This window comes from Rhinopithecus roxellana, chromosome 3, assembly GCF_007565055.1.
Source record: "Rhinopithecus roxellana isolate Shanxi Qingling chromosome 3, ASM756505v1, whole genome shotgun sequence".
In the NCBI taxonomy this organism is placed as follows: Eukaryota; Metazoa; Chordata; class Mammalia; order Primates; family Cercopithecidae; genus Rhinopithecus; species Rhinopithecus roxellana.
This window is the reverse complement of record NC_044551.1, coordinates 165,521,648-165,534,445: the sequence shown is the minus strand read 5'-3', so window position 1 is coordinate 165,534,445 and position 12,798 is coordinate 165,521,648. Positions and strand designations below refer to the sequence as shown.

The 12,798-nt window shown below is 54.0% G+C and overlaps 1 protein-coding gene across 1 annotated transcript in view; it reads left to right on the top strand.

Annotated features, from left to right (window-relative positions):
- ADAMTS2 (ADAM metallopeptidase with thrombospondin type 1 motif 2) overlaps positions 1-12,798 on the top strand; it is a 233,303-nt gene that overhangs the window by 185,232 nt on the left and 35,273 nt on the right. Inside the window, 4 exon segments of the mRNA XM_030927877.1 lie at positions 1,506-1,611; positions 2,211-2,354; positions 2,778-2,910; positions 4,155-4,268. Coding sequence (XP_030783737.1) covers positions 1,506-1,611; positions 2,211-2,354; positions 2,778-2,910; positions 4,155-4,268 — 497 coding nt within the window.

Genomic DNA, 12,798 nt, shown 5'->3' with positions numbered 1-12,798 from the left:
ACTGCACTCCAGCCTGGGTGACAGAGTGAGACCCTATCTTAAAAAAAAAAAAAAAAAAAAAAAAATCGAAAGCTGAAATGAAAAGTCAAGGGCATCTCCCAATGGGAGCAAAAGACAAAAAGATGAACATGAGAGAAGTTAGGAGACATATCCTCCATCGAGGAGGCACACTCTGTCTAATAAGATTCCGGATGGAGGAAACAGCCACACAGTAAAATAAGAGGGAAGAAAACAAAGAAAAACATAAAGATGCGCTTTCAAATCTCGCAGGCTCCTGTAATGCTAAGTAGGAGGAATGAAAAGTCTCCCACGAGGCAGATGCATCTGCAAGCCTTGCACACAAAGGACAAAGAGGAGATGGCAGCGTTCCACTCCGGCACACAGACTCAACACTCGTCTCAAAATCCGCAGAGCAAAAAACGCAGATTTCCCTATTTATTACAACGGGAAAAGACAAGGGTTGGATCACCACACTTCTATTTTTAGGGGCATACACCGCCAGCTCACCCGGGGTCCCAGCGACCCTCCTTCCCTTCTCTGTGGAACACATGGCCTCAGGGTCTCTCACCGGGGCATGGCAGGAGTGAGGGCAGGTTGGGGTTCTGAAAGTCAGGGCTCCATGCTTGGCAGGCCTCTAGGAAGACTCCCAGGGGTACAAGTAGAGACCTCATGTGGCACCCATATCCCTGTATGCACTTCTCTGTTTTGTCCAAGCCGCCTCCCTCTGCTGAGACAAGAGCTGGGGAAATGAATCGGTCTCATTATCTGTCTTCCGCAGTTTGACGTGGGGTCTCAGCATCATGAGCTTCTGCAACCCTCCCCCTGGCCCTGGGCTGTCATAGGCCACTGGTCTCATCTTCTGCGGTGGCTCTGACCTCTCAGTCCACACCAGCCAGCCCCCTCTGGGAGATTCTGCAGGCTAGTGTGGCACATGGGCTGAACAGCTTTGCAGCCTTCTGCGGCGTTATGGAAACAGGTTTAGCTGGGGTCTCAAGGACCCCAGAGACACAAGGGGAGACCCAGGAAAAACCCCCAGAGGAGGTGGGCTTGGAGGGTGTGATGCCAGGCAGATGAGGGGCAGGATGCCTCTAGCAGGGAGAAAAGTGTGGAAGCATGTGCTGCTCAGGGGCCACTCAGTGAGGCAGACAGTGGGCAGGGGCAGGCAGCGTGAAAGAGAATGGCAGGCAGGAAACTGTCAGGTATCAGACAAGCCATAGCAGGTGACATCTGACTAAGCAGAGGGCCCCAGCTGCAGTATAGCTGTTGCAGGCAGAACGGCCACGGGGCTTGCATGGTGATGGGCTGGGGGCCTGCTGTCAGCCAGATGTCACAGGCTATGAGGTGTCTGCTATGGTGTCTTCTGAGCTGTGCCACCTGGGGGTAGTTACCTGTGGAACAGGAGGCACTGGGGCCTTGAGGAGAAGCAGCGCCTGGGAGTTGGGCCAGGCCTCACCTTCCCATTCAGTCTATGGCAGCGTCTAGAGCCACCTCTTGTCTCCTCCCAGGCTATGCTCCCGTCACCGGCATGTGCCATCCGGTCCGCAGCTGCACCCTGAACCACGAGGACGGCTTCTCCTCAGCCTTCGTGGTGGCCCATGAGACTGGCCACGTGTAAGTGGAAGGGCGGGGCACAGAGGGGCCTCCCTAGGATCCCCAGCCCTGGCTGCCCACTTCTCTGTGCCTTAAGAGGGACACATACTGTGTGAAAGCCACTTGGGGTGTGGTCTCCTGTCTTCCCAGCACTGGGCAGTGCTGGCCCAAGGCCCACTGTCTGCTGAAGGCAACAACCAAAGGAGGAAGGGCTCACCTGCAGACTGAGCAGGCGCCCTGGGCCAGCTAGAGCTTGGGCCTTGCCACATTATCCCATCCAAGCCCCCAGGCAGGGTGGGCTCTACCCCATGTTGTAAAGGAGGCTCGGAGGTTTGGAGGGTGGCTCGCCCAGAAAGCTGGAGGCAGGGAAGCCATGGTTCCGCCAAGGTGTGCATGCCCCTCCTGGGGACAGGATACCTGGGGACTACCCGCTGGACACTGTCTCCCCAGAGTGCCTCAGCTTTCAAAGTGCAGCAGGTCGGTGCCACCCGGCTCAGGGTGGGCCAAGGTCAGGGGAAGCCCGTGAGGGAAAGATGGGGCTCCCTCCTATCATCGGGGCAGGGTGGGGCTGGCAGGCCCGTGTGCCAATAGGATTCAACCAGCTGCCTCACCCCTCACAGGCTGGGCATGGAGCATGACGGGCAGGGCAACCGCTGCGGCGACGAGGTGCGGCTGGGCAGCATCATGGCGCCCCTGGTGCAGGCCGCCTTCCACCGCTTCCATTGGTCCCGCTGCAGCCAGCAGGAGCTGAGTCGCTACTTGCAGTGAGTACCACCCTTGTCCTCCGAGGGCGACCCCTCAGTCCCTGGGCTCAGCTCTGGGAGGGTGCAAGTCCCCATGCACCGGAGCCAGAGCCCTCCAACCTCAGGTCCCCTAGCCTTGTGTGCAGGGGAGGAGAGAGGACACACCTGTGAGAGGAGCCTGGTGTCTGGAGGAGAACCCATTGTCAGGAGTCTGTCCTTGAATGGCAAGTAGGCAAGGCAGCTACCCTGGGGTCTGCGCAAGCTGGGTCCTGGTATCTTACACCAAGGACAAGAGACACAGCAGGGAAACTGAGGCAGCACAGCCAGGGGCCGGGATGTGCAGGTAGGGCTGCTGTGGCAGCTCCAGCAGGGGCCTCAGCTGCCTCCAGGGCTGGATGGTCAGCCATGCTGAACGCTTCTTGAGGTTCCGTGTGTCCCCCACAGCTCCTATGACTGCCTGCGGGATGACCCCTTTGCCCACGACTGGCCGGCACTGCCCCAGCTCCCAGGGCTGCACTACTCCATGAACGAGCAGTGCCGCTTTGACTTCGGCCTGGGTTACATGATGTGCACAGCGGTGAGTGTGGCAGCCCTGCAGCGGGGTCCCCTCCCAGACCTCAGGGGAAGTGTGCTGGTGTTGGGGCAGCTCCTGGGACAGTGTGAGGATCAGCCCAGCGTGGGGAGCGCAGAGCAGCCCTCCAGAGTGGCAGCCTCTCCCTCTGCACCCACCACTCCCTACCCGCTAGGCACCCTGAGCCCACCTGGCAGGCCCAGATGGTCCTAGGCAGGAAGCACATGGGTGACAGGGCTGTGACCAGGGTGTCAGCCAGGGGCAGTGAGAGCCTGGCAAGGCCTTTGTGTCAGCCTGCAGAGGTCAGGAGAGCTCCCAAGGAAGAAGGGAGGCCTGCAGGCTAAGCAGAAGGAGAGGGCATTCAGGAAGGGAGGGCCATGGACACAGAGGCCTGGAGGAGAGCGTGGCAGGCATAGGAGCACTCGATGCTCTCCAGGGCCGAGGGCCAGGGCTGAGCCGTCAGAGGAACTGGCCATCAGCGTGGAGGCCATGCGGGGGAGCTTCGGTGTCTGTGAGTGTCTTAATGCTTGCCTCTGCTGCATGAAGGAAGGAAGCAAAGTAGTCCCATTTTACAGATGAGGAAACGGAGGCCCAGAGAGGCTAGGTAACCTGCCTGAGTCCACACAGTGAGCAAGTGATGGAGTCGAGTACCAATGCAGGAGGGCTAACTCCTTCCAGGACCCCCTAAGGAGCACGGTGGACTCGGTTCTCATGGCGATGGGGGGCTCTGGAAAGGCTTGAGTAGGGGAGCCTCAGGGCCGCGGCTGAGTTTCAGCTGATCCCTCAGGGCTGTCCTGCGGGAAGTGCTATCAGGACAGGAAGCAGAAAGGCCAGGCAAGAGGACTGTGAAGTCCGGGGAGGCCGAGGCTGCAGAGGGGGCAGGCCTGTGGGGTGGGGGCAGGGCTTCACCTGGGTTTAGGAGGGGAATCCACAGCAAAGAAAGGGTCAAAAGGGACGCACTTAGCCTCAGGCGGGCACACGGGGCCCAGCTGCCTGCCAGGCCCTCTGAGGTGTGCAGCCTCCAAGGAATGGAAGCAGAGAGGCCCAGCCACGTCCAGGGATGCGGCAGCCCCCACGCTGTACGGGCAAGGTCCTCACCGCTCCAGAATCATGACATGCACCAGCCACACAGGCCCATCACGGGCCAGTCCCACTGGGGCATCTCAGGTTACAGGACCCGGGGCGTGGGTGGCACCCCTGGGAGGTCCCTGAGGCGGGAGGGCCTGGCAAGCTGTGGTTCTGTCTTCCAGTTCCGGACCTTCGACCCCTGCAAGCAGCTGTGGTGCAGCCACCCCGACAACCCCTACTTCTGCAAGACCAAGAAGGGACCCCCCTTGGACGGGACTATGTGTGCACCTGGCAAGGTGAGGCAGGATCAAGGGCAGCAGTGCAGAGGCCAGGAATCTTAGGTGCCCAGGTCGCCAGGGACAGGCCCTGAAGTGGAGATGGGGGGCCCTCTCAGGGACCTCTGCTGCCCTCTCCTCTCCCCTTTCTAATTACCCCTCACACAGTATACGCCAGAGCTGCCTCCACCCTGTGCTGGAGCACACCTGGCATCTGAGAGCTCCTCACAGTGCTTCATGCCCCCCACTCAGAAATCCCCTTCTAAGGAGTAATTTCTGGGGTCCTGGCAGCCTTTGGTTACCCTTGGGCACTGTGGGTCACCTCACCTTGAGGTCAGCATTGGAGTCCTCGGGCCCAGCATGAGGCTTAACCTCTCCATCCCCAGGATCTCCGTGTTTGTCCCTCGCTGGGCACGCTGTCCTTCAAGGTCACTTGATGGCTGCCCCAGGCCCACTTCCCACCCCCGGTGACTCTTGAAAGAAGGGCGTCTTCCCCATGGTCCTCCCAGAACTCCAGACCTGATTCTCATTGGTTCAGATGAAATCACACACCCCCTACTCTGCCAGTTAGTTGCTAGGGGGCTGGCATATGCAAATGAGCGAAGCCTGGATCCCTGCCCAGGAAGGCTCAGCCCCACTGAGACCACCCTGGCCCTGCAGTGGGGACAGGGAGTGGGGCGTGGACACCGATGCACATCCCAGCCAGGCCTGGAACCCCCCCAGACTGTCTGGACCTGTGGCTCCTTGATGGAAGTCTTTGGCTCGGGACTGGGCCAGCCACCTAATTTTAGTCCCTGGTGGAGCTTCTGAAAGAAACAAATTCCCAGGCCCATCCCTGAAGACTTTTGTTGGGGGCAGGATCCAATAATTGTTTTGGGTGTTCTTTTTTAAACTATGGTAAAATTCACATAAAATTCACTATCTGAACCACTTTAAAGTGCACAGCTCAGGCCGGGCACAGTGGCTTATGCCTGTTATTCCAGCACTTTGGGAGGCCGAGGCGGATGGATCGCCTGAGGTCAGAAGTTCAAGACCAGTCTGGTTAACATAGCAAAATCCCGTCTCTACTAAAAATACAAAAATTAGCCAGGTGCAGTGGTTGGTGCCTGTAATCCCAGCTACTCAGGAGGCTGAGGCATGAAAATCTCTTGAGCCCGGGAGGCAGAGGTTGCAGTGACCTGAGATTGCGTCACTGCACTCCAGTCTGGACGACAGAGCAAGACCCTGTCTCAAAAACTAAAAATAAAAGTGAAGTGCACCATTCGGTGGCATTTAGTACATTCGCAATGTCGGGCAACCGTCACCACTACCCGGTCCCAGAGCTTTTCATCACTGCAAAAAGGAAGTCTCATTTATCAGTCACTCCTCCCTTCCCTCCTCACCCCATCCCCTGGCTAGCACCAGTCTGCTTTCTGTCTCTGTAGAGTTGCCTATTCCGGAATTTCATATAAATGGAATCATACATATGTGGCTTTTTGTATCTGACTCACTTCATTCAGCAGAATGGTTCCAAGGGTCATCCTGTGTGGCATCTGTCCGCTTTCCATTCCTCTCGATCACTGAATAACCTCCCGTCATGTGGATGTCCCACATTTGGTGCATCCGTTATCTCCATGGAGGGACATTTGGGTGGTTTCCACCTTTTGGCCATTGTGAGTCATGCTGCTGTGAACATTCGTGTATAAGGTTTTGTCTGAGGACCTGGGAATTGATGTTTTTAAGATGTGCCCAGATTTAATGAAGGGTTAGAGTTGTTGGTAACTCACTGGGGGCCTGGTGAGGCCAGAACCACCCAGCTAGTCCTCTTCCCACAGGAGCTCAGCAGAAGGAGCAGGGCAGAACATCTGCCGTGACCCCAGGGGGTGCTTGCGGAAAGCTGAGTTGGAGAACAAGACCAGCTAAGCATGGCTCCCTGCCCGCCCCACCCACCCCAGGCAGGGAGGAGGCACAGGGAATGGAAGGCAGGCCCTGCACAGGCATGCTGGCCCAGGGAGCAGGAGCAGGAGCAGGTGGGGCCCCCACATGTGTGTGTGTGGCTGGCCTGCACCCCAGCTGATTGCCCCCTGCTTCTCCTGCAAGGTAGAAACGGGGTGGGGGAGGTCTGGTGAGGACAGGGAGCAGATGCAACCAAAGTGTCCCCTCCTCACAGAGACCACTGACCTGGCCGCAGCCCTTCACTCATTTTGGTGGTAGGATCCTCTGCATTTAGCCCAGTAAGTGAAATTGCCTTTTATGTATAAAGAATAGTTGTGCTGACTGAGGGGCAGAGCTGGGGCTCTGCTCAGCCTCCCCTGGTTCCCGAGGAGCACAGGTTGAAATTGACCTAGATCAGGATTCAGTGCTGAATCCTGTGTTAGGGGTTAGGGGAATGTGGAAGAGGGGCTCCTCCGGGCAGCTGTCAGAATCCCTGAATGTGGGTCTGGATGTTTCCCTGTTCTACGCATCACTGTTCTCTTGCACTGTGATTTTACGTCTGGAAAGCAATCATCTTCTCTCCCACCCTTCCCTGCAAGGGGAGCCAGAGGGGAAGGAGAGAGAGGAGAGAGCAAGGCAAAGCCTGGCCGGGCTGGAGAAATGGCAGGTTGCCTGCTGAAAGTGGCTCTGGGACAGAGCTGTCCGTCTGCATCCCCAGACACCCGGCAGGGGCTGTGGAGAGCTCAGGCTCTGCATGAGGCCGCTGACTGGGAACTCCTGCTGGCTGTCCCAGCACCTCACTCCCCTCTTGGCCTCTGTTGCCACCATTTCCTAGAGAGAGAAGATCTGTCTCTAGATTCTAGACACGGAGGTAGCTGGGAGAGAAGCCACAGAGCCCACAGGTGATCTGCCCTCACCCTCTGCTGTGCGGCTGCATGGCCCATCCATTGCCTGCCCTGAGCCCATGTGCACCGGGAGGCAGGGATGCTGCGGTGCCTGCGGGTTCAGAACCTTGGCCTCCATAAGATGAAGCAGAGGACCAGGGTAGTGAGAGATGGGGCCAGGTTGCTCAGTGGGAGGGGTGGGGTGGGGGCAGGGAGGAGGGGAGCCTTTCCATGGAACTGATTGTGTTGGACAGGCAGGTTTGGCTGGTTTGGGTGAGAGGGGAGAGGTGGGCTCATTCCCTTTGGGTTAAAAAAAAAAAGGCAATAGGCCAGAGGATTAGGCTGAGGAAGCTACATATCTCCTCAGCTCTAGATTCATTCATTCATTCATTCATTTCCCCATATGACGGGTTCCAAATTCACGCAGCACACATAACCTTTCCCTTTAAATGTTGAAGTCTCTCTAGTGGATGGAATATTTGTAGGCACTTAAGCATATGTTTATAAAACATGTCAACAACATTAAATGGTTTCTTTTCTAACAATGGGTGAGAGATCAGAGGATGAACTCTTCATGCAGGGTCATCACACTGAGGAGATCAGAGGATGAACTCTTCACACAGGGTCATCACACTGAGGAGATCAGAGGATGAACTCTTCACACAGGGTCATCACATTGAGGAGATCAGAGGATGAACTCTTCACGCAGGGTCATCACACCACTGAGGAGATCAGAGAATGAACTCTTCACGCAGGGTCATCACACTGAGGAGATCAGAGGATGAACTCTTCACCGAGGGTTATCACACTGCGGAGATCAGAGGATGAAACTCTTCATGCAGGGTCATCACACTGAGGAGATCAGAGGATGAACTCTTCATGCAGGGTCATCACACTGAGGAGATCAGAGGATGAACTCTTCACGCAGGGTCATCACACTGAGGAGATCAGAGGATGAACTCTTCACGCAGGGTCATCACACTGAAGAGATCAGAGGATGAACTCTTCACGCAGGGTCATCACACTGAGGAGATCAGAGGATGAACTCTTCATGCAGGGTTATCACACTGAGATCAGAGGATGAACTCTTCACGCAGGGTCATCACACTGAGAAGATCAGAGGATGAAACTCTTCACGCAGGATTATCACACTGAGGAGATCAGAGGATGAACTCTTCACGCAGCGTTATCACACTGAGATCAGAGAATGAAACTCTTCATGCAGGGTTATCACACTGAGGAGATCAGAGGATGAACTCTTCACCCAGGGTTATCACACTGAGGAGATCAGAGGATGAACTCTTCACACAGGGTCATCACACTGAGCAGATCAGAGGATGAACTCTTCACGCAGGGTCATCACACTGAGGAGATCAGAGGATGAACTCTTCACGCAGGGTCATCACACTGAGATCAGAGGATGAAACTCTTCACGCAGGGTTATCACACTGAGGAGATCAGAGGATGAACTCTTCACGCAGGGTCATCACACTGAGATCAGAGGATGAAACTCTTCACGCAGGGTTATCACACTGAGGAGATCAGAGGATGAACTCTTCATGCAGGGTCATCACACTGAGGAGATCAGAGGATGAACTCTTCACGCAGGGTCATCACACTGAGGAGATCAGAGGATGAACTCTTCACACAGGGTCATCACACTGAGGAGATCAGAGGATGAACTCTTCATGCAGGGTCATCACACTGAGGAGATCAGAGGATGAACTCTTCATGCAGGGTCATCACACTGAGGAGATCAGAGGATGAACTCTTCATGCAGGATCATCACACTGAGAAGATCAGAGGATGAACTCTTCACGCAGGGTCATGACACTGAGATCAGAGGATGAAACTCTTCATGCAGGGTCATCACACTGAGGAGATCAGAGGATGAACTCTTCATGGAGGGTTATCACACTTTTCAGCGCTCATAGCTGTCCAGGAGGAAATCAACCAGCCTATTAGAGGAATGACATCTGCGTGGCGGAAATGAGGGTGACTTTTTCTCTTTCTGCATTGCTTTGTCTTCCTGTTCCCGTCTACACATTTGTATCCAGGTCTGCCCCAGGGGTGGTCCCCCACACTGCAGACCCTGGGGGGCTGCCCTGAGTGGTCATGCCCAGCTTCCATTTCCAGGTTAGGCACTGGCTTGCCCAGTTGGGACAGGGGAACCACTGTGTGGCTCCTTCCATCCTCCTGGCTCCTGGTTCCTGCAGCCACCAGTGATTTAGAGTCTGCCCCGGCCGCAGCCTTCAGCAGTGCCAGGACAGCTCACCCACTCCATCTTCCTCAGCGTCGGCTGCTCTAACAGAAATACCACAGGCTGGTGACGTACACAACAGAGCCTTGTTCTTCGCAGTCCTGGAGGCTGGGAAATCCAAGGTCTGGGTGCCAGCAAGGTTGGTTTCTGGAAGGACCCTCTTCCTGGCTTGCCATGTTCCCATGATCTCTTCACATGGCAGGGAGAGAGGGCATCTCTCTCACGTCTCTTCTCATGAGGATGTCAATCCTACTCATGAGGGCCATTACCTAACACTTCTCAAAGGCCACCACACTGGGGGTCAGGGCTTCACCATATGAATTTGAGGGGACACACACACTCAGGCCATGGCATTGCCTTACCTGGGCCCCTCCTCGCCTGCAAGCCCCACCTGCACCACTGGCTGAGGGGAACACCAGCCAGCATTTCTCTGGATTGTTCCCCTCCCCTCCATGCTCGAGTGAGGGGAGGCTTTGGGGCAAGAGATGAGGTAACGGTGCCCAGGAAGGAGATGGTTAGGACCCCAAGTGGCCGGGAGCCAGGGCTGCCTGACCCCAGTCAGTTCCTGTTGGCCCAGCCTGATGGGAAGAGCCCTTGACCGCCTGCCCACAGTATCTCCTTCCACAGAGTAGTGGCCTCTGCAGTCCCCACGTGGCTCAGACTGCCACAAAGGCAGGCCTGGGAGGATTTTAGCAAGGCATGAGAGTGAGGGGCCTTTGCTAGGAAGGAAGGGAAGATGTGGGCAAAGTCGGGTGCTGGGCAGGGCTTGCCCAAGCAAGGAAGACCAGGAAGGAAGCACAGGAGGGGAGCAGCTCAGGCGTGGACACAGGAGTACAGGTCCCCAGAAACGACCTCAGACACAGAGACCTGATGGTAGAAGTTCCAGGGCGCACTCTCAGGGCCAGCGCTGTGGGGAGACTGAGGCACTGCACAGGGATAGGACTTCAGGAGAGGGCTCGGCCAGCACCACGTGCAGCTCTGGAGCCTTTCAGAGTTGGCCCAACTGAAGCAACGTTTGAACCCCAACCCTGACCGGTCACTGGCTTTGGCTATCCCCAGGAAAGGGACATGACTTTGGTCTGGGGGCTGTTCCTGGAAAAGAACTCAGCTGTGAGCCATGAACAGCCCACATGCTCTACAGTTTGAGGAATCAATGACTTGGTCCTGAAGAGGTATCTGGGTGGCACAGCACGGGGTCTACTGCGCCAGGTGTGCGTTGAGGAGATGGAGGTGTGCACAGGGCAGGGAGGGAAGAGAGTGGGGTCTGTTCAGAGCAGTCAGCACTGCAGTGCTGATGTGCTGGGGCAGGCGACCCTGAGGGGTAAGTAGAGGCCAGTCGTACCGAGTCTTTGATGCCAGCCACAAGGCTTGGTCCTGCTGCAAGAGGGGAGCCATGGAGGGGCTTTGAGGAGGAAGCAGAAGTCGATTTCCCATGAAGCTCATGATGCTTAGGCTTCAGGGCCCCTGGCTCACCTGACCCCCTTCCAAGGCCCGGGGAGAGGCCAAGCCATGTGTTCACGTGGTCATATGGTTTTGTAAATTTTGCAAAAATAAGATATTTTAACCATATTTGATTAAGAGCACTTCTGTCTTCATTCCTGCTTCTCACTGATGTACCTCTTCTCCCGTGGGTGGCATTAGAACGGCCTCGGGCATTTTGCTGCTTTGACTACAGAGAAAATGGATTGAGGGCATTTTTTTGGCTTATTGCCACGGTTCTGTCTCTTACAAGTAGAGTTAAATTATTGTGTCTGTCCAGGTGTGATAGTAGCTTCCAGAAATACTTGCCACACCGCTGTGCCAACTCACCTGGGGTCATTGCAGAATATGGGCTGTGTGCTGGCCGTTTCCTCAGATCTTTGGAGAAAAAGGTGCCTCAACGGTACCTGAGGTTATGACTACTTCTATATGAGCAGCATTTTGTTTTCATTTTAGGTTTGTTTTATAGATGGAGTACTTTAAACACAGATCCAACATGGATATTTCTTTAGAAAGGCCAAGTGTAACAGGATGGTCTGCTTGTCTAAAAGCTGGCCTAGGTCATGTGTGGTGGCTCACACCTGTAATCCGGCACTTTGGGAGGCCAAGGTGGGTGGATCACTTGAGGTCAGGAGTTCGAGATCAGCCTAGCCAACATGGTAAAACCCCATCTCTACTAAAAATACAAAAATTAGCTGCACGTGGTGGCGCATGCCTGTAGTCCCAGCTACTGGGGAGGCTGAGGCAGGAGAATCACTTGAACCCAGGAGGTGGAGGTTGCAGTGAGTCAAGATCATGCCAATGCACTCCAGGCTGGACGACAGAGTGAGACTCTGTCTCAAAAAAATAAATACAATAATTAAAACATAAATAAATAAAAGTTGGCCTAGCCTCACAACATATGGATGACAATAAATGAAGGGCTCTAAAAAATTTCAAAGACAGAAGAGAAACCTCAATGAAAACACAATGCAAAACTGTTGATTACGTCTGAATGCACTGTTTTCACTTCCATTTGGAAAGTGGCTTGGGAATGTTTCCATAAAATAAGGAAGAAATGACAGACTCTGATTTGGATATATATATATGTATAAAATATACCTTTTATCATTTTCAAATTTATTTATTAGAAAGGAAAGAAAATTCAGATAAAAATTAATGGAATGTGAAACTAAAGTAGTAGAAAATGAGCAAGGAAAAAAAAAATAACTCTGGCTTCCAAAAGCTCATTGTCACCAAAAAAAGAAAGGTTTTATATCAAACCAAAAGCAGTCACTCATTAGGAGGAAGAGACACATATGAAAGAAGTTAACAGGCTCTTGGAGCATTTGACAGCCTCATTAATGAAGAGGAGGGAACCTGATGAACACACAGGAAAATGGTTCAGACATCTTTCTGATTTGACATGAAATGCTGACAACATCAAAGACGCCAGGAAGCTGCGAATGCTGCCACTACAGTGAGGCATCCACAGCAACTGTTACCGAGCATTGCTCATCCAAAGAGTGTCTTAAAGGCCAGCTCCCACAGAGAAAACTTGAAATGCCCTGAAATCCACATCAAGGATGGAAACCAGAGAGCACCTCCTCCAAATCTGATCATCCTAAATGTTCAGATGTCATCACCCATAACTTCTTTAAAGTATTGATTTTTTTTTTAAAAAAAGAAAGAATTTCCCTCAATATGCCAGGGCAAGTGTTGGCCAACTCCATCTGCTGCCTGTTTGGTTGATATTGGTTTTTTTCTCTAACAGATTTAATAAGGTGAGATCTATATTTAAATTCACTTTTTAAAGTATGCAGGCCGGGTGCAGTGGCTCACGCCTGTAATCCCAACACTTTGGGAGGGTTGAGGCAGGTGGATGACCTGAGGTCAGGAGTTCGAGACCAGCCTGGCCAATATGGTGAAACCCTATCCCTACTAAAAATACAAAAAAAATTAGCCGGGCGTGGTGGTGGGCACCTGTAATCCCAGCTACTCAGGAGGCTGAGGCAGGAGAATCGCTTGAACCCGG